General features: G+C 35.4%; 1 protein-coding gene across 10 annotated transcripts in view; it reads left to right on the top strand.

Annotated features, from left to right (window-relative positions):
- Kiaa1468 (KIAA1468 ortholog) overlaps positions 1 to 22,670 on the top strand; it is a 117,300-nt gene that overhangs the window by 53,136 nt on the left and 41,494 nt on the right. For all 10 annotated transcript variants that reach the window (XR_002822555.1, XM_023723130.1, XM_004638263.2 and 7 more), the window contains 6 exons: positions 535 to 647; positions 6,805 to 6,895; positions 10,151 to 10,222; positions 17,387 to 17,527; positions 17,888 to 18,052; positions 20,933 to 21,080. Coding sequence is in view for 9 of the 10 variants with exons in the window: in XM_023723130.1 (XP_023578898.1) it covers positions 535 to 647; positions 6,805 to 6,895; positions 10,151 to 10,222; positions 17,387 to 17,527; positions 17,888 to 18,052; positions 20,933 to 21,080 (730 nt within the window). In the remaining variant the exon portion in view is untranslated. The remainder of the gene's footprint in view (positions 1 to 534; positions 648 to 6,804; positions 6,896 to 10,150; positions 10,223 to 17,386; positions 17,528 to 17,887; positions 18,053 to 20,932; positions 21,081 to 22,670) is intronic.

The following is a 22,670-nucleotide window of genomic DNA, read 5'->3' as shown; positions in this document are numbered from 1 at the left end:
TTTTTTTTTTTTTTTTTTGGCTGTATTGGGGATCAAACCCTATACAGTTGCTGCCTTACCTCAGAGTTACTCCCAAGAAGTGATCTTTTAAGTTTACTACTGAGTTAGGTATGGCAGGTACAATAGTCCTTGGATATGTAGAAAGAGTTATTTTTCTTTGCTTGTCCTTTTAAGTTTTAAAATATAGCAAACTTCTGCAAATTTTCTTTTATGAAAACTTTTAGAATTTAAGTATTAACTTGGCAAACTATAGAATATTACAGTATTTAGTATAAAAAGCTACAGGACCTAAATTAAATTAAAACAAAGAAGATTAGTTGAACCTTAAAGAAGTTTTATCATAGTGATTTACATTTTCTGTACAAACCAACATGTATATTTTAACATTTTCTTTGTTTTATCAATCTTACAAAATTGAAGTTTGCTTTTTGGTATGTTAAGGCTTAAATGTCTATTTAAGAGTACTCTATGGAAGAAAAGAATATTCTGTAATTTAGCTTTTATTTAAATTTTTGTGCCTTCATATTTCTTTAGGAGTTGATCCCCCTCATATTGTGTACAGCATGCCTGCATCCTGAGCCTAAAGAGAGAGATCAGCTTCTGCACATACTTTTCAATTTGATCAAGAGGCCAGATGATGAGCAAAGGTGGGTATGATTACTTCTTTGAAAAATGAATACACGTCAACTTACTGCTTTTTTTAAATTTGGCACCAAGATTGGCATGTAATCCAAATGCCTCTTTTCCTTCTCTGTTACCACTTTTAGCAGCACAGGAGTTCTCATCATCTTGGAATTACGCCAATCAGAAAATATGTTCAAAACTAGGATATGCATTTGATAGGCACTTTCTTTTTTACTGTAACAAACATATAATATGAAAATCACTCAAAAAATTTAGCCTGTGGATAGAAAAAAAAATCAAAACAGCTTTTCAAAGTATGTGGAGGTGGGGATGGTTGTACATGCCTAGAACCTCAGTACTTGGAAGGTTGTTGAGGCATAAGAATTTCCCGAGTTTAAAGCTATTCTGGACTACATAGTAAGAGATCAGTTTGAACTATACTGTGAGACCTGTCTCAAAAAAATTTAGTATGCGTAAATCATAAGAGCAGAGTCCTTATTGTCTGCTATAGTTACTGACAAATTTTCATTGTTTTCATCTGTGTTAATTGCTTTTTATGGTCACTGGACAGATATAAGTATTTAAAGATATTATTTAAATTAGCTTGTATTTTTGAGAACTAGTTCACATTAAAATTGTTTTAAATTTTTGTGCACTTTTTCTGTGTGCGGTGTGTGTGTATGTGTGTGTATCTGTGCTTACATATACACTATTAGGGGTTGAACCTGGAGTGTCATGTGTGCTAAGCCAGCACATTAACACTTGAGCTACATCTTCAGCACTTTTTTATTTTATTTGGAGACAAGAGTTTCTTCTAATTGCCCAGGCTGGCCCAAAACTTGCCATCCTCCTACCTCAGGCTCCCAAGTAGCAGGGGCTGCCGGCATGCACCACAATGTGTGCTTCAAGCTTTATTTCTTTTAAAACTACAATATAGTCTTCTCTCAAAATTGCGGGTTAGTCCATTTTGATCTGAAAATTCTATTTTTATTTCTAGTAGTGAAGTCTCCTAGTAATTTATTAGTTTGTGTTCCAACCCTCACTAAAAGGGAGAGGAAGAAAGCATCATGAAAGTCTTAATAGGGGCCTTTGAGGTGGTATGGGTAAACCATATATTAGCTAGAAAATAACTTTTCCTTTGCCCTCCAAGTGCAAGAAACCATAGTTCATGGCATAACAGATACAATTATGCATAACCAATAATCCCTCAGGCATTTTACTATTCCCCAGATAAAAACATAACCTGTATGAGGGAAAGAGACAGAGATTTAGTTCTGACTTTAACTTCCACAGTCTCAGTGCTATTTTTGATAAATAGTAAGACCTATAGAGGCAAGGAATAAAAACCTTTTTAGATTCTAAGGTGCTCCTGAGATTTTACCTTGTAATAAGATGATATTGACAGAAAGCAATTTAAGAAGAAAAAAATCTTAAGAACAAGGTAATAGATTGACATCTCTTGATGTTTCCTACCTAATTTGGAATGTACTATACTATAAAGATATAGAAAGGTATTTTTAAAAAACTAAAATATAAGCACAGAGCATTTGTGAAAAAGTTTTAACAATCAACAATCAATGCACCTGGATATTTTTCTGCTACTATAATTTTCACTGAATGAAGGTGGATTAGGAAGACCAGTCTAAAACCCTTGCACTTTTCACTTTGAAGAAAACATGTTTCAATTGACTACAAAGTAGAAGGCACTAAGATAACTATCACTTTGGGTAAGGCAGCCAGTTATGACCTTCTCTAGTCTCCTGTCAAGTTTTTCATCCAATGAACCTTTTAGAGCTTTGAATGATAACACCCAATGCAGCACATGCACCATAGGTTCACTACCACTGATATAGTCAAAGAATTATATTCCTGGTGAATAAAATACACTGTAGAGGAAGTGGACAAGTGGTATCTTTCTTTGTAAAACACTATAGACCATTCTAATCCATTTCAGCCTGGGCCACATAGAGAGTTCAAGGCTGATCCTCTTGCTACCAAAAAAAAAAAAAAAAGCACTATATAGTGAGAATAGCAGGAATTCAAAAAGTATATGTTAAAAAATGACATCATCCAAAAAGATACTTTAAAAAATTATTAATACATGTTTACACTATATTGTGATTACATTCATTGTAGGGAATTGCAATGTACATAACACATCTCAACTAACATATCTGTCAGTCAGAGACCTGTCAAATCACAGCCTGGATGTATGTATAGAACAGCTTCAGATGTTTTATTTTCCCTTTCCTTTCATCCTTTTTATTTTGTTAGTATCAGGTTCATTTATTTATTCTATAAAACATTATAAAGTTAATTACATGTAGATAAACAACCAGGCTGATGGGCTAAAAAGCATATAAAACACATAAGATAATTATACTAAATCAAGGTGCCTGTCTTAGTTACTTTTTACTTGTTGCTGGGACAAATACCCGACACTCAAAATGAAGGAAGGAAAGGTTTATTTAGCTCACAGTTACTGGAGGGTTCAGTCCATATTCCGCTGGCTCGAAGGCAAACGACAGCAGTTCATGCAGCAGAAAACAAAGAAGAGCAGAGGAGCAGCAGCTGCAGCGTCCATCAAGCCTCTCTCTTCTACGATGACTGCAAAGACCAGCGCTCCACAGTGAAGATCAGAGTTCCTACAAAGTGGCGCGGCTGCAAAAATCAAGCTCCTTCAAAGACTGGGACTTCTCCACCGAAGCGGGGCGGGGCGGCAGGAGACAGGAAGTCCGCCAGGGTGGCAGGAAGCTTTTCTCAATTCCTGGGCCCTGCCCACCTGCAGGGTGAGGCCCCCACGCTGCCGGAGCTGATTCAGCCAAGTTGACACAATGTATCAACTAACACAGCCCTTCTGTATATATTGTCCATACTGGTTAAACAGTAACTTTTTTTTACCAGAGAGAGACTTAAAAACATTGTTTGGTATCCTAAAAAAAATAAATAAGTATTAAAACGGGCTTGATGTATAGCTCAGTGGTAGAGTAGTTGTCCAGCATTCCAGAGGCCCTCATTTCAATCCCTGGTAACACACACACACACACACACACACACACACACACACAATAATAACAATATTAAGATAAGACTTTATCATGGCTTTTAAAAATCAAAGGAAATGTAATTATAGCAGAAAGAGATGGTCTAGAATAAAAGATACTGGGCGGGAAGGCAGAGGTTAGGGTGATCCTAAGAAAGGAACATACGTTTTGCCACTGGGCATGGTGGCACACACCTGTAATCCTAGTACTCAGGAAACTAAGGCAAGAATATTGCTGTGAGTTTGAGACCAGCCTGAACTGCAGAGTGAAACCCTGTCTTTTAAAAAAAAGAGAAACAAAAAAGAAGAAAATACATTTTGATTAAGCAATGCTGATAAATATCTACCTGAGCCAGTCACACTTTTAAATAAAGAGTGGCTGTATAACTATGAAGCAGGAGATTAGGACATGGTGAACCAACAGGGCAGTCTGACAGGATCTATCAGTCAGAGACCTGTCAAATCACAGCCTGGATGTATGTATAGAACAGCTTCAGAGCCATGCATCAGATGGCCTGGATCTGATGTCAGAAGAAGAATATGAAAGTTGCCAACCACTACATTCTCATTCTAGCAGTGGGTTTTTCTACATGCAAGCATATTTTCTCTCTCCTTCAGCATTCACTTTTTATCTCTCTTCTTTCTACTTCTTTTTCACTTTTACTTCTTCTTTTACCTTCAGTGAACATTAAACTTTTACATTCATCAGTTGTCCCATCCAGTTCTTTGAACAGGATAAGATCTTAGAAAAAAACACTGAGCACTCCACTGTCCAGTAAAAGCTATGGGTTTGAACAAATTGTTCTGATGGGTACACAAGTGGACCAAGCAACAATTAGATAAAGCAGTGCAGTTGAATGTTTTCTTATGTTTATCTTAATAAATTATTTTCTCTTATACTTTGTAAAACAATGATACTTTTATGATTTTTATAACTATAATTTTAGTACTTGATTTTCTGATGTATTGTTTTCATTTCTTCTGATAATGCCGAAAAACCATAAATAAATGAACTGAGACAAATCAAGGTCCAGATTTAAAATACAAGGGACTCCTCAACTGTGAACATACACAAAAACAGACTTGTATAATGAATGTCTATTTCTTGCCTTTACCAGTATATACCTGAGCGCAAGTGGAGGATCTAACCAAGGTTAATCTGTACCAGTAACCTTCACAGTCTAATCAATTAGGAAAAAAGAGAATTAAATCCTTATTTTTAGTACCATTCACTTCAATCTGAAAATTTTCTAGGGTTAATCTGAGTCTGTGAGTGTTGAATTTTAGGACCAAGTAGAGAAGAAAAATGTTTATTAATAAGAGAGTAATAATAGGGCTGGTGAGAGATAGCTCTGTGGTCTAAGTGCCTGACTGGCAAGCACAAGGACCTGGTTCAATGCCTAGTACCACATACTATGCTGGCCCCGCACCAGGTACACAGTGAAACCAGGTGTGGTGGCACATACCTGTAATCCCAGCACCAGGGAGGCTGAGACAGGAAGATCACTGTAAGTCTGAGCTGCTAGGAAGACCCTGTACCAAATAAAGCAATTATAATTTCTTTAAAATTTTAAGAAAAAGAGAGGAATAGCTCCCAGTAATCAGGAAGGGCTGGATATGTGTTACCAGGGGGGATCCTTGTCTAGGAGTTTTTATACTAGTGGCCAGGGTTCAGACAACTGTGAGTCAAACTAAAATCAAATTGGCAGGCTGAAAATAAGCTTACTGAAAGTAGAAATGGGCGTATGAGAAGTAGAAGCATGTAGCAAGCTTATATCTGCAGATTTCTCTTGGTTTCCATCCTTTCTAAAGTGGTTCATTAAAAGAACAAAGTGAGAAGGAAAAAAAATACTTTTCCGATAGAAATGGCAGAAAGTTTTTCCACCTGGTTCTTAAATATGTTCTTTTGACCTCCTTACCAAAGACCTAGTCATCCTGGCTCTGCCTTGGACCAGTGCCCTGTTAGCTGCCTGCTGTAGTCCACCTAACTTGCCTGTGCATAATAGTACTATATACGAAAGTTCATGTATAGTACTAGAAAAATATATTCCCTATCTTGAAACTTAACAATGAAATACCATTTATTTCATTTTTTTTATTTTAGGATTTACAAGGCAGTAACCAAATCTTACAGCCAGTTTTCATAGACTCTGCATGTAAATTGCTGTCATCTGGTGGTAGAAAGTACCTATTAGCCTTGCTTCAGATTAAGGTCAATCAGGAATTTGGCATTTGTGTCCTCACGTAAACCTGCTTTCACTTTACAAAAATGTAACATTTTACTGAAATAAACTTAATTATTAATTATATTACATATAACCTAAATAATATGAACAATACCCAAAGTTAAAGGAGGAAAGGTTTATTTAGCTCAGTTTGTACAGGTTTCATTCCATAATTGGCTGGCTCCAAGGCAGGGTGGCACATAGCAGAAGGACAACTGTTCACGGTGCCTGGGGGCAGGGAGGAAGACAGCAAAAGCAAAAGGGTAAAATAAGTCTCTCTGTGCTCCTTTCCTCTTATCCAGACTGCTGGGATTAGGGTGGTGTCAGTTCAATCAGTGATCTGTTTCTAGCCATCACTCACCTCAGTCTCCCAGCACCCTTAATCGCAGCATCACACTATGAATCAGTCACAAACTCTAGTTTCAGCTGCCTCCATAAAGGCCCAACTAAAACTGCATGAGGCTTTAGAGGGATATGTAGACCAAAACCATAATGTGGTGAATAAAAACCTGCTGCAGTATACAATAAAGACATACGCAGTCACTTTGCAGTTAACTTAAATTGACATGTTAAGAAATAGTAGGGCTGGAGAGATAGCTCAGTGGAATAAGTACTTGCCTTTTAAGTGCAAGGTCCTGAGTTCAATCCTTGGTACCACCAAAAATAATAATAATAATAATAATAATAATAATAATAATAATAATAATAATAATTTGGGCTGGGGAGGTGGCTCAATGGAATAAGTGCTTCCCTGGCAAGCGCAAGGGCCTGAATTCAATCCCTGGTTCCGCAAAAAAAAAAAAAGAAAGAAATAGTAATGAGCAATGCCTAAGCTTAACTTATGTTTTAACCCTTGGTCCCAGTAGTGCTTTCTAATGCAGATATGTCTTTGTTTTTTGTATTATTTTTCAGGCAAATGATACTGACAGGTTGTGTGGCATTTGCACGTCATGTTGGACCTACACGTGTGGAAGCTGAACTTTTACCTCAGTGTTGGGAACAGGTAAATTAACCCTAGTGTGTATTGCCTTAGCTAGAATTTCTTATATTTTCTTCTTACACTGACACTGGTACATTTATACTTTGTAAATTATGTTCCTATTTTAGTAGTTAGCCTGTGATTTAATACTGCTTCTGACTTCTCTGGGATGCTTTGCTTTATTCATTCAAAAAATACTTATGAAACATTAATTCCAGTGCCAAATACTAGTATAATCAATGATACAATGATGACCAAAAGACAAAGATCTACTCAGGTGATAAGAGTAAATACAGAAATGATGTGCTGTCTTGTGGTAACATATATGAGGAAGAAAATGTAAGCAGTAGAAGGCGTTTTGTTTTGTTTTGTTTTTTTAATGCATTTGGTACAGTCTCACTATGCAGCATGGACTCATAATGATCCTCCTTTTTTCAGCCTCCCCAGCACTGGGATTACAGGTACATGCCAACAGCCAACAAGCCCAGTCTCATTGGCCAGCTCAGTGAACCTGGGGGTGGGGCCAGGGCATCCTTTGGTGCTGGGGATCAAACCCTGGTCCATGCCTTTGCCTAAACAGGTGCTTAGTCTGCAGGGCTGTCTCACCAGCCCTGCAGTAGAAGTATTAGATGGGGATGACTAATGCTCTAGGAAAAAATGGTGAGAGGAGAGATACCCGAGGAAAGCATGTTTAAGGAATTTGAGTGATACAAGATACAACTACCGCCGAGCATGATGGAAGCATGATAATGCACACCTGTAATTCCAGCACTCGGGAGGTTGAGGCTGGAAGATTCTTGTGAGTTTGACACCATCCGGGGCTACAAAGTGAGCTCAAGACAAGCCTAAACTGCATTAACGAGACCCTGTCTCAAAAAGACATAAAAAAGAACAAATACAAATACCCTGAGGTGGAAATGTCCTTGCTGTATTCTAGGAAGAGCAATATGTGTGCATATAAATAGAAATATGTATTGTACACTAGTATATTACAACATACATGGTATCTAAAGTATCAATCTTTGATCTAGGAGTTTTTTATTTATAATTCTTTTACTAGTGATACTTTTAATTATATATAGTTCTTTGTTTGCGTGATTGATTTTTTTTATCTTTCTGAGACAGGGTTTCACTGCAGTTTAAGCTGGCCTTGAACTTACTTTATAGCCCAGGCTGATCCATAGCGATTCTCCCACCTCAACCTCCCAAGTGCTGGGATTGCAGGCATATGCCACCACACCAGCTGTATATTGAATTTTAATGTTAATCTGTTCTGCAGAATTCAGAATTACTGACTTTCTAGGCTTACAGTTTGGGTCATAAACATGTTATTTTTCCACTTTTAAAAGATGAGGCTTTCACTTATAAAGACAAGTCAAAAACCTTATTTATAATAACATAGGCATTTATCTTAAAGCACTTGTTTCTAGAATATCACTAATGTGTAGTCATTTAGAGTTCTAATCCTAATTTCTTTGAGCATTCATTGTTTTATTAAAATATATTAGAGGGGCCGGGAAGAGTGTTCAGTAGAATAATACTTGCCTGGCAAGCACAAGGGCCTGAGTTTATTCCTCGGTTCTGCCTAAATAAATAAATAGATTGGAGCCACTAGATTCAGTATGTAATGTGAGCAATGTATATAATAATAATTACCTCTGACAATGCTGTGTATCATCCATGTATTACAGTGCACGCTAACATAGGATGCTTAGTTAAAATTTTAACTTGGATATAATGTTAAGAACTTTAAATTTACAATTTTATACATTCATTTGTATGTACTTTTTTCCTCTGTTCAAATAACAGTGCTTATACATTTAAAATATATAATTTTCAATGGATTCAGTATATTCACAGTTGTATACCTGTCACTGCAATTAATTTTAAAGCATTTTTCACTTTCAGAACAAACCAATGAATGTAGTTTTTCTTTCAAGATTTTCTTGACTACATGGTTCCCATTGACTTCCATATAAATTTTAGAATCCACTTGTCAATTTCTGCAAAGAAACTACTGAGATTTTTGTGAAAGTGCATTGAATCTATAGATTCATTATAGAGTAAATCATATAAGCCTCCCACTCTGAATTTAGGATGTCTTTCCATTTATGTGGTCATTAAAATTTCTTTCAATAATAGTTTGTACTTTTCAGAATATGTTTTCTACTACTTCTGTTTTATCTGTTACTAAGTGTTTTATTCTTTTTGATGCTATTGTAGAAGGGAATGTTTTCAGTTTATTCATTGTCATCATATAGAAACAATTGATTTTTGTATGTTCATGTAATTTTGAGCCTCATTGAACCTAAACCAATGAAAACCAGATGAAACTATGTGTATCATACTTCGACATTCAGACCATTTTGCTTTTAAAATGACTATGTGGATTAAATTCAATTCAAAGATATCAGATATAAGTATCTCTATTGTCCACCTTTTCTGCAACCTAAATAAACTTGGATAACAGGGATCTGTCTATCCACCTTTCTCCAGTTTGTTGCCCAGTAGAGTACTATATAAATTTCTTTTCTTAATTTTAGGCATCCAATACATTATTGAATTATGTCACCTTTTCATATGGAAATATGAGAACAGATATACTTCCTTTCCAGTCAAAGAAAGATTTATATTCTATGGAGAAGACATATGGGAACAAAGCCCAGTATGTGTCTTTTTTTTTTTTTTGGTTATAGTTCAGTATAGTCATAACAATAACAAAACACCATCATTTCACATGTGCAAATAGGAATTAAGTCTTACCTTAAAAAAGAAAACAGTTTTAGTCAAGCTGATTAAATAATTGGTTAACTTATTTTCTAAAGCTTAGGTAAAAGAGAAGACCAGGATATATTGTTGACCATATCTATTTGATCTAGAAGACAAATTTTCCAAATTAAAAAATATACTCCTTTTGCTAGGAGGAGATCTTGATTTCTCCTGAAGTCTCCTAATTTTTCCTGCTAGGTCCTGATTTCTCCAGATATCCTGGGGAAATATAATCCTAGGATAGCAGGAAATCTCTAAAAATGTTTTGCCAAATTTTTGTCTTGGGCTTCTGCTTTTTCTTTTTTCCTTTGACCATTGATCCTTGTGACATATTTAGACTCTTCATTCCCTTATTCTGAAGCTAGGTCTAGCCACACAGGGAGTCCCAAAATGGAAAAGGAAAAAGTTTTATTGCATTCTTAACACAATTTATGGTCAAAAGTAGTTCTCTGTTGGACAAAGTGAGGGTAATTTTTTAATGCTTCATTTATTTATTTTTCTTTACTCTAGATTAATCACAAATACCCAGAAAGACGACTGCTGGTTGCAGAATCCTGTGGAGCATTGGCACCGTACCTTCCAGTAAGAATTGTTGGTTTTTTGTTTTTGTTTTCTTAGAACATTGTTCGTAAACAAAAAAAAGAACATTTGTTCCTTTTCAATAGTAGAGGAGCCTTTTTCAAAAATTGTATTTTAATTTAAAAGTCTTACGTTTGTTATTTATTCAAAGTCATATATTTTAATTTTTTTATATTTTAATTTAAAATCTCTTAGACATACCATTTTAATATGAAAAAGAAAGAGCAAAAAAAAGAGGGGGCTCACATTAGTACATTACTGTATTGTAGGCGGGTAAGTGTATTGCCATTAATTTTACATATATATTAAACTATATCAGCAGTTCTCAGATAATGGTCAGAGGAACCTGCATTGTTTCTTGATATCATTTCCAAGAGGTTCATGAAGTGAAAACTATTCTTATAAGACATAGTTTCTCTATCTCATGTTAACATTTGCAATATTGGTACAAAAAGTATGATGGACAAAACTGCTCATGCATTAGACTAATCAGAAGTAGCCGTGCCAAATGAGGATTAATATAATTGAATTTTTCATTACTATTGTATAACAAGCCAATCTTATTTAAAAAGGAGTTTGTGGAATAAGTAAAATTTTTAGTTTTACTGAATTGTGGCCCTTACATCTTTGCTGTTTCTAGGAAAAAAACACATCTAGTTGAGTTATGCACTAAACTAGCCACTTTTTTATGGGAGATCCATTTTGCTTGACAGAACCACTGACAAGCTGTGATCTGTCATACATGGGTATATGGCAGATATTTTGTTCCTCAAGTAACTTCAAAGAGAACAAGTAGGCAGTATTTGTTGACAGTGATAAGTTAGAGCTTCTAAGTGAATTCTAGTATATACCACTGTAAAAGTCTACTTAATACATAAAAACTTCTTTATGCTGAGCTCAGTGGATTTTTGAAATGATGTAATTAAACTGTCAGTATTGAAAAACATCTCTGACTTTTCATCAATTTTTTTTTTCCCAAATTAAAGCTGGGTTAAAATAGAAACATTAAAAATCTAAGATATACCAATGAAATTTAATATATCATATATTAAGTGCTTATTATTTATGAAGTGCATTTTTATATGAAAAGACTATTAAGATACTTCTTTTTAATTATAATTTTTTCATGAAGTCAGATTTCCTTTAAATCAATTAAGACAGCTTTTTTGCAACAAGTTTGCTGCAAGAGCACAGGTGTTTACTGCAAAACCACCACTAAATCCAAGCCAACATGGGAAAGGAAAAGACTCACATTAATATCATCATCATCAGACATGTGGACTCCGGAAATCCACCACCACCAGCCATCTGATCTACAAGTGCAGTGGCATCGACAAAAGAACTTCTGAAAAATTTGAGGAGGCTGCTGAGATGGGGAAGTGTTCCTTCAAGTATGCCTGGGTGTTGGACAAGCTGAAAGCTGAACATGAATATGGTATCACCATTGACATCTCCCTGTGGAAATTTGAGACCAGCAAGTATTATGTGACCATCATTGATGCCCCTGGATACAGAGACTTCATCAAAAACATGATTACAGGCACATCTCAGGCTGACTGTACTGTCCTGATTGTTGCTGCTGGTGCTGGTAAATTCGAAGATTATATCTCCAAGAATGGACACACCTGTGAGCATGCCCTTCTGGCTTACACACTGGGTGTGAAACAACTAATTGTTGGAGTTAACAAAATGGATTCCACAGAGCCACCCTACAGCCAGAAGAGATACAAGGAAATTGTTAAGGAAGTCAGCACCTACATTAAGAAAATTGGCTACAACCCTGACACCATAGCTTTGGTGCCAATTTCTGGTTGGAATGGTGACAACGTGCTGGAGCCAAGTGCTAACATGCCTTGGTTCAAAGGATGGAAGATCACTCATAGAGATGACAATGCCAGCGGCACCACACCACTTGAAGCTTTGGATTACATCCTCTCACCCACTTGCCCAAGTGACAAGCCTTTGAGGCTGCCCCTTTAGGATGTCTATAAAATCGGTGGTATTGGCACTGTCCCTATGAGCCAAGTGGAGACTGATATTCTCAAACCTGGCATGGTGATCGCCTTTGCTCCAGTCAACGTCACAACTGAAGTCAAGTCTGTTGAAATGCATCATGAAGCTTTGAGTGAAGCTCTTCCTGGGAACATTGTGGGCTTCAATGTCAAAAACATGTCTGTCAGAGATGTCCAGTGTCAGTGTGGCTAGTGACAGCAAAAATGACACCAATGGAAGCAGCTGGTTTCACTGCTCAGGTGATTATCCTGAACCATCCCAGTCAGATCAGTGCTGGCTGTGCCCCTGTCCTGGATTGTCACACAGCTCACATTGCTTGCAAGTTTGCTGACCTGAAAGAAAAGATTGATCACCAGTCTGCTAAAAAGCTGGAAGATGTATCCAAGGTTTTGAAATCTGGTGATGCTGCCATTGCTGACATGGTTCCAGGAAAGCCCATGTGTGTCGAGAGCTTCTCTGACTACCCACCTCTGGGTCATTTCACTGTTCATGATGTGAGACAGACAGTTGCTGTGGGTGTCATCAAAGCTGTGGACAAGAAGGCTGCTGGAGCTGCAAGGTCACCAAGTCTGCCCAGAAAGCTCAGAAGGCTAAATGAATATTATCCCTGCCACCTGCCAACCCAGTCTTTTTTTTTTTTTCCCAGTGGTTTTGCCAGGTATTTTTATTATATCCCAACAATGAGAAAGTACCTAAGATTGCCACTAAGAGCTGGAAGGGACCAATGTGATTTTAGAAGCTGTTAGGAATTTATAATTTTAAATTCATTCAACATTTAAAAAGTGGATTGTATTGCACAAGACTTACTTTGGCTCCACAGTGAGATTACCTGCCCCTTAACAGGTGGGCAGGTGCTCATTACCTGGCCTCCCCTTTCACTGAGGCTTAACTTTCACTGTAGGAAAATATATGTGCCAGTTTTAGAAAGATTACTGAAACTACCCAGGTCGTTTGCTACAGCCAAAATTCAGGCAGGACCTCTTGCTTCCTCCTGTTCCCTTATTCTGCACTACTCGTTGTTTTGTGTGGGTTTTTTTTTTTTTTTTTTTTTGAGACAAGGTCCTGCTCTACAGGACAGGTTAGGTTTGAACTCACTGTGTAGCCCAGGCTGGCCTCAAAATCATGGTGATCCCCTTGCCCTAGCCTCCAAGTGCTGGGATTACACATGCGCCACTATGGCCAGATGTCTCCACTACCTCTTAAAGCATTAGCAAAATCTGCCAATTCTGTCTCTTAAAAGTTATCTGAAGGTCTGAGAAGGGATGTGGCTTGGGGAGAGTGCCAGCCTCCCTCCTGTGAGGGCTGGGTTCAAGTCTGAGCTGGAAAGACAAACAACAAATAAAGCCCAACTTTCCCCCAAAACACGCAAACCTTTCAGATCACTTGCCAGTCAGATCAGACACAAAGTAAAATGTAAGCTTCCTACCACAAGTGGAATCAGACCTTTCCAACCTCCAGCCCTATTGCTGGACTTCCTTTTCCTCATCTGTTTGCATAACTTTTTTTTTTTTTTTAAATTAAAAAAAAAACCTTTTTATCTATGTATTTGGTACAGGGTCTCGCTATGCAGTTTGGACTCATAGTGATCCTCCTGTCTCAGCCGCCCCAGCACTGGGATTACAGGTGTGTGCCATCATGCTCAGTTTTAGTGGCCGGCACAGCATGCCTGTGGTTTTGGGGTGGCATGGCATGTGGTGCCAGGGATCGAACTCAGGTCCTTGTGCTTACCAAGCAGGTTCTTAGGCCTACCTACATGGCATTTTTGTGGACATCATGCAGTTCGTGTGGCCTTGACTTGTAAAGATCTTTTCTTGTACAGATCTCGGCCTCAGAAAGGGCTTCCCAAGGCTGGGCGTGGTACCACCCCAGTCTTAATCAGTGGCGGAGACCGCTCTCAGAACTGTTTCTCCCAATTGGCCATTTCAGTTTGATAGTGAAAGACTCGTTAATGATAACAATGCATCGTAAAACCTTCAGAAGGAAAAGAGAATGTTTTGTGGACCATTTGTTTTTGTATGGCAATATTTAAGTTACTAGTTTTTAAAATCATTACCTTTTAATGGAAACATTTTGGCCAAAAATCTGTCACAGAATTTTGAGACCCATTAAAACAGAGTTTAATGAAAAAAATAAATTAATTAAGACAATATGTCACAATAAGTGTATTACAGAACAGTGTCTTAAATTAGACATGAAATAAAAATCTTCTGTATTTTTTATATAAAATAACTTATAAATATTTTATTATAAATTATAAAATTCTAATACTTGATACACTACAGTATGTCTATTCCACAGCCAGTCTTTGTAAGAGAGTTTTGTTGGAATACAGCTACACCCATTTCTTTGTATGTATCTTCTGTGGCTGGATTTTTTTCTTTCAGCACTATGGCTTTAACTGAGAACTTTAACAAGAGCTACATCCTCAGCCCCCTTTATTTCTGAATCAGGGTCTTGCAGAGTTGTCTAGGCTGGACTTATGATCCTTCTTCATTAAACTGGGCTACAAGATTGGAATTATACAATACTATAAGAGTTATTTAGTTGCATTTACTCTTTTTTTTTTTTAAGTTTAACTTTATTTAATTAATTTTGTTTTGGTACCAGGAATATTCTTTCATCAAGAATGAGAAGCCAACAGTAAAATCATGTCTTTTTAAAAAGAAATATTTGTGATGTTCTTTTATTTGCAAAGATAAAAAGAATAATCCATAGTCTCACTCTCTGCACAAATATATTTTAGCTAGTTGAAAATAAATGTTCATATATGCAGAAAAGAAAAGCCAAAGGCTTCATTTCTCTGACCCCTACTCATTTGCTGTAAAGATATCCACTGCTAGTTTTTTAATTCCTACTGGTAGGAAATAAAAATGTATATACATATTACATATATCAGCTTTTATTTTCATACCTTTATAAACATTGTACCTCAAATTAACTATATACAATATTCTGTATCCCATTACAGTTCTTGAACATAAATAGTACTGACCAATTCTCATGTGGCTATCTCTCCGTTTTTAAAGTTTCTTTCATTGTTAGTATCTCTACATCTTGCTTTTTCCAGTATTTGTATATTTTTATTTTGACAGTGTTAAATTGTCTCCAACCAAGATAGTGTGGATTTATACTTCTAATAATAGTACATCAGAGCTCTCAGTTTCTCATACTTTCACCACGAACTGGCATAATAAAAATTTTTTTTTCCTTTATCCAAAAGGAGAAAACTGATGTCTTGCTGTTGTGATAATTTGTAATAACAGATTTGAGCCTGAGTATCTTGTTACTTATTGTTCCAAGACTAAAGTGAGCATTACCTTCTCTCAAAGGATAAGTTAGCTATTCTAATCTGCTACTAGAACACAAAATAATAATGTTCTTCAAAGAATCTAGTCCTTGGTAACAACAGAATCTCCACACTTCCTTAGGTCCTGTGTATACTCATGGTTTACCTAGAATAACAACTGCTATCCTTTCTTATGGAGGATCCTTATAACTCATAGAGCTAATGATAATTTCAGCCCAGTTCAGTGTGAAGCAAACATTCGCCTGAAGCTTGCTCATCTCTGTTCTCTTGCTTTATGATAATGTCAACCACAAATTCCTAGTAAGATATTCTGAGTCATTTTTAGCAGTGTTTAGTATAAAAAGTAAATAAACAAGATTTGCCAAAAGGTATACTCAGCCTCAAAATATCAAAAATTTGCTTACCTTTGTTGATTTGCATATCAAGTCAGGCTATAAATTTATGAAAATAGTCATTTCCTTTACATTTAGTTTTATAATCTATTATATGTAAAAAATTTACTCAATACAATTTGCGTTTAAAAATTTTGTAAACTAAGTTGTAATAGTAGTACAAAGTTGAGGGAAGGGGTATGAATTTGAGTATCAATAGCTTATTTCATTTTAATCTCAGTCATTAACATAAAATATTCTTAACATAACTGAAAAATGTGTGTATAGAGGGTATAGCTCAGTGATAAAACATTTATCTATCTTACTTGAAGCCCTGAATTTGATCCCTAGCACTGCAAAAACAAAAAAACTGTTAGAAATTAAACTATAGCAGTGGTTGACATCTTATTATTTTATTTATTTTTAAGGTTTATTCTTACATGTTATTCCCTATTTGAATTTTTCTTACGTCAAAAAAAAAAAAAATAATAAGAATGCCAGCATTTTGTATTTCCTCATCCTACTGCGAGCAAATGTTTTGTCAGAGTTCTTTCCTGTTACAGCCCCTCAATACTCTTCTCTGAGTTTAATGGTAATTAAACAGTCATTTTCCGTTTGTAGCAGAGTATTGAGTTTTGATTTGTTAAATATGTCTGTTAGTGTTTACTGTAAGGATAAGGATGTGAAGGACTTTGCATTTTTAATAAGTGTAGAGTCCACAAAACATATATATAAACACTTAAAGAAAAGAAAAATGTGTATAACTTTTCACTGAATGTATTGAGACAGCATAAGGTTAATACAAGTAACTTTGGGTCTCTGCAGTTATAAGAACCACTCAAAACTGTAGCTGATATTATCCAGATATTTATTAGTATGATGAACTGCTGTCTTGGTCATTGAGGTTACTGCACATTTTATTTCTTTTTTGGAGGGGGAATTTTTTTTTGAAACAGGATCTCTGTACTTCAGGCTGTCCTTGAACTCTCTATGTGGCCAAGGCTGGCCTTGAACTGTGGCAGTCCTTTACTTCTGCATGCTGGGATTATAGATGTGTATCACCACACCCAGCTTGCTCATGTATTTTCAGTTTCTTCTCTATGGGCTGGCAGTCAGTATCCATCATCCTGTAGGATCCATCGTACGTCAAGAATGTTATTTGAGATAAATACTTTTTTTTCTTGAAGTAATACATATTTTGGGCAGAGTATATATAAAAGCGTGTTGAGAACTGTTTAACACTGAATTCAGGGTAGGTATTATTACTTCTAGAGAAAGGATGTGCTGGGAGAGATTTGGAAATAATTATATTTTGGTTGTATTTAATGTTCGATGATTTGAAAAAAGGTTCAAAACAAATACAGCAAAATGTTAATGTTTATTTAACCTGGATTTTGAACACATGGATATTTGACGTTTACTGTATCTTTTTTCTGGAGTGTAAGTAAGTAGTAAATTCATGTGGTTTATTTTCAGAAAGAAATTCGTAGTTCCTTGGTTCTCTCAATGTTGCAACAGATGCTAATGGAAGATAAAGCAGATTTGGTAAGAGAAGCTGTCATCAAAAGCCTTGGAATCATTATGGGATACATTGATGATCCAGACAAGTATCAACAGGTGTGTTTTTCAGAATGAGTCTCTTTTACATTGTTGTAAAATTTCTGACAATATTCTAAAACTTTTGATACTTTATAATCTATAATAGGAATGGCAACTATGCCAGCTTTAGTTAGTTGGAGGTTAACAATGACTGGTTTCAGTCTTGCAATGCAGAGGAGAGACTGTTACAATTTCTTTATAGTATCTCTTGCAGTTTTCTGTCAAAACTAGAAATAAATATGCCATATTTTCCAACCGTTTCTTTTTGGTTTCTCATCAGTGCACACGTGACGTTATACAGAATGAAAAGTAGTATTATGGAGCTTATTAAGTGTTTTAAAAGTTTATTCTTCTACACTATGCATTGCTCTTCAACAGGGTTTTGAATTGTTGCAGTCAGCATTGGGTGATCCCTCAGAAAGAGTAGTTAGTGCAACACATCAAGTATTTTTACCAGCGTATGCTGCCTGGACTACAGAACTTGGAAATTTACAGTCTCATCTTATACCTACACTACTGAACAAGATTGAAAAGCTTCTCAGGGTAAGTTCTTCTGTTTCTTATATAGTTTATAGCAATTTGAAAGATTTTTTTCTAAATAATTTTAGAGGAATATTGGGGAACACAGATAGAAAATGACACTGAACTGTATAACTGATACCAGTAATTAGCAAGATTCTGTTTCACTTTATCTAAGAGAGTTTGAGAAAGTTTGGGTGAAGCTAGGAGAGAACAGTAATGATGTGTGTCTGTTAAAGGGCTTAACTGTTTTTACCTGAAATCTGAATTTGTATAGCTTTCTTACTTACATGATGTTAAAGTTGCTTCAGCTGTGCCTATTTCACTACAGTTATTCTCTTACTTTTTTAACCTAATCCATTTATTAAATTATTAGGTCCAAATGTATCTCAGCATGTGTTTATGATTTAAGCTTTTATTTTTATTTTTTAAAGAGAATACAAAATGGTGGAAAAAAATTAAATGCAATACAGAATTTCACTAAACAAAATAATAAGAATTCAGTGATGATTGCTATATTACATGCTATCTTCAAATTAATTGTTTAAATTATCAGATATAAACATGCAAAAAAGGTTTTGAAAAGTATAAGAAATTGAAAAGAACAAATTTAAGAATTAACAGCTCCTTTCAACAGACCAGCAAAAAGCAGCATAATTATCCAAGCTGTCCAGTATATATACAGAAATATATCCTTTTCCTTTTTTTTTTTTTTTTTTTATGCAGTTCAGGCTGGCTTTGAGCTTACTTTGTAGCCCAGGCTGGTCTCAAATTCACAACAGTCCTTCTGCCTTAGCTTCCCTAGTGTTGGGATTATAGGTGTGTTATGATTTCACAACTTATTGTTCTACCCAAGTAAAAAGATTGAAGAACAGTAGATAAAATGTTCTCGGTCTAATTTTTGTTCTAAACATTTCTTTTACTCAAGTTGACACAATAGTTAATGAATGGCTACAAGAGAAACTAACATTTCATGAATCCGCTTGTGCCATTTATTTACTTATTCATTCATTCATTTTTATGTATTTGATGCAGGATCTCACTATGAAGCACAGATTCGTAGTGATTCTCCTGTTTTCAGCCTCCCCAGTGCTGGGATTACAGGCGCGCACCCCCACACCTGATCTCAGTGGCCAGCGCAGCACTCCCCGGGGCAGGGCCAGTGTAGCATGTGATCTATGCCATTTACAGTAGATACATTTAAATATACATTTTAAATATTAAAATCCTACTTTTTATCATAACCCTTTGAGTTATACTCTGTCTTATATGGAAACTGAGATGCAGTATATAAATAAATTACCAGGGCCTCACTGCTGTAATATTACATGATATCAGGATCTGATATATCAATCTCTTGATTCCAAAGTCTTACCTTTTCTGCCTCAAAATGTTAAAGCATCTATAAGGTTCTAATAGTAAAACACTGTAATTACTCAGTAAATGGTCTTATATGTATTCACATGTATATATTTAATTTAAAAAATAGGGCTGTTCTTTGTATAAATTTTAAAATGTTTTTTTGTTTGTTTTTGTCTAAGGTATACTGTTTTGTGAAACCCAGGGAATTTTTTTAAGTGTTTATATTCTTTTTTTTCCCCCTATAATTTTATTGATAAACAAATAGCAATGACACAGTTTCAAATTAAATTGCTAGGACAGTTTCAATAATTCACACATTGCATACATTCTTCCTAGTGGTTAATTGCTGTACAAGATGCGGACATGATAACCTATTTACAAACACCATTAAAACAAATCGCTCTATTCATTAAGAGAGAATGTAACTATATATCTATCCTAACCACTTTGAATACACAGATACAAAATGGACGTTCATCTGTATCCCCTTTTTTTGTTAAGTTCCGTTATTTGAATATTATAGGTGTGTAAACTCAGCAAAATATTCTAAAAGAGTCCAGTAGTCCATAATAGTATTGGGTCTTCTGCTTGACTGGCAATGTCAGAAATTGTTGACCTGAGTCCCCTATAGCTCAACATAACAGCATGGCTTTACTTCTTATATTTCGTTTTTATACTTTTCTGCTGGATGGTTAAGACCAAGGTAAAGCAAGACCTATGCAACAAGAGTTGTAGCTTTTGGGTCTGATAAGGTCAAGTGTTTATATTCTTATTCTTTCCAAGTATTACCCATACCTGCTTTTTCTTGTACCATATGATAACACAACTAATTCCACATTTCAGTTAAAGATATTGTAATATAGCTAGTAATTCTTACATAAACAAATTAATTAGGAAGTTAGTGAATAATTCATTTCTCTGATATTTCTGGTACAGTTGCTATTTGAAATACAATAATGTCTCAAATAGATTTTGAACATCAGTAAATGCTTTGATCTCTAATAATATTTTTTTACCTATTAGGCTTCTGAGTACCACACTGATCCATTAACTCTTTTTTTCTATCATCTTTTTTGTTGTTGCTTAAGTTTTTTCTCCTCCTTTTTTGTGTGTACCCAGAATTATTTTAAAATGCTTTTAACATTTGAAAATACAGGTATTATCAAACATATAAAAGGAGACAAGGAATACAAGAAGGGAAGTTGCAAGCACAATGGAACATTTAAAATGTTTCCTGACTCACTTTAATTTCTTAAACCTGATTTATAAAATTTTAAAAGATAAGATCCACCCTTTTAAAAAAGAGAGCCTGTAACAAAGTTCTCAGTATTGGAAATGACTGTTTACCATTAAGTTTTCCATATAACAGATTCTGTTAATTCTACACTTCCTTATTGCTTCTGCATATTCTGAAAGAACATTTCCATTAAGTATAATGTTTTGAGTTCAACAAATGTTTTATTTGCCACAAAGAAAAGAGATTCAGTTAACAATGTAATTTCTAAAGACTACTACATTAGCTTCCACCTCCTTATGTTTCAGGAAGGAGAACATGGTCTGGATGAACATAAGCTCCATATGTATCTTTCTGCCTTGCAGTCCTTGATCCCTTCTCTTTTTGCATTAGTGCTACAGAATGCGCCTTTCTCCAGCAAAGCCAAGCTTCATGGTGAAGTGCCACAGATAGAAGGTACTAAACTCAAATTCTGTAACAAAGTTTATTAGCAGTTTAGTTTCCCAAAGAATGTTTTTTTTTAGGGCTTGGGAGATAGCTCAGCAATCTAAGCGTCCACTTGGCAAGAGCAAGGACCCAAGTTCAATCCCCAGTACCACATGCCATGTCAGCCCCGGGCACACTGTGCCTGCCACTGAAACTGGGCATGGTGGTGCATGCCTGTAATCCCAGCACTGGAGTGGCTGGCACAGACGCTGAACTACGTAGTGAGACTCTATATCCAATAAATAAATATTAAAAATGCTTTTATTCAAATCTTTATTATTATATGATAGCATAGTTAATAATATATACTGCTAGGATGTGTAGAATCTTGTGTTTGTAGATTATATGATATCTAGGATAAAATATAGCAATTCATCTTTTATGGATAAGCCTATGGATATTATATTATACTTTATATCTTAATCTGTAGTCTTTATAACCTTTGTTGAGAAGCTACAGTAAATGTTTCCTTCTATGAATAGATTTGAATCAGTGAAAAGATTCCCTTAATACTAGTGTCAGTGTATGAGGCTTTTCATTTGTGTTTCGTTTATAATTTTTTCTTCCCCAGCTGTTTCATCTTGTTTTCAGTAAGGGAAAGAAAATATAAGGAAATATAATTACTTCTTCCACCCCTGCTAGGTCCTTGATAAATAGAAAATTAGCTTAATGGCAAAATTTGCTTTTTTTCTATAGAACTGACTAAATTTTAGAATTACATGAAATTGATAGCAAAGGCTAGTGTTTTCTAACTCCCTAGTTAGCCAGTAAAAGACCTTTGATATGTGTCAGGTGATTGATAAACCAAATGCTCCTCTAATCTCTGGGGTAAATGGCTATAGATAAGCTATCTTAACCATTTTTCAGATTTTTGAACTTTTGTCTCTTACTGCCTCCTGATAGACAAAGAATTGTAACATTACAAATATCAACAGATAATGTATTTAGAATTTAAATTTTCAACTAAAGTAAACTATAATCTGCCTATAATCTATGAAATATGAAACTGTATTCAAGGATGCATGAAGCCACAAGTTAAAAGTAATGTATGATTTTTGAGTGTCTCTTTTTTGAGTATCACACTTCAATATGTATAGGCTTTGAAGTTCAGACTTTATTTATAAAGCACTCAGACCTGATCACTTCCATTTTACCATTTTCCTCATTAAAGCATTTTATCTACCTAAAGATTTTCCTGTCTTTCTAATTCCCTGTTAAATCAGCTATATCTGAGAATTCAGAGATCAAGATTTTAATAGGGGTCGGTTCTTTCTACAAATTGTGAAGATAAAACTATTAGGTACATCTCCTCTAGCTTCCTGTAGTTTGCTAGCAATCTTTGATGTCCCTTGGCTTATAGACTATCACTTCCATCTCTGCCTTTTTCTTTACATGGTTTACTCTGCACTTCTTTCTATGTCCAGATATACTCCTTTTGTGAGGGTGTCAGTTATATTGGGTAAGGGCCTACCCTACTCCATCCAGTGTGACCTCATTTTATCTTAATGCTTATATAGTAGTCATTTTCACTTCAACCTACAGAGAACTCAGTTCAACCTA

Source organism: Octodon degus, unplaced genomic scaffold, assembly GCF_000260255.1.
Source record: "Octodon degus isolate 3935 unplaced genomic scaffold, OctDeg1.0 scaffold00097, whole genome shotgun sequence".
Lineage (NCBI taxonomy): Eukaryota > Metazoa > Chordata > Mammalia > Rodentia > Octodontidae > Octodon > Octodon degus.
The sequence above is the reverse complement of the archived record's forward strand: the minus strand, read 5'-3'. Positions and strand labels throughout refer to the sequence as shown.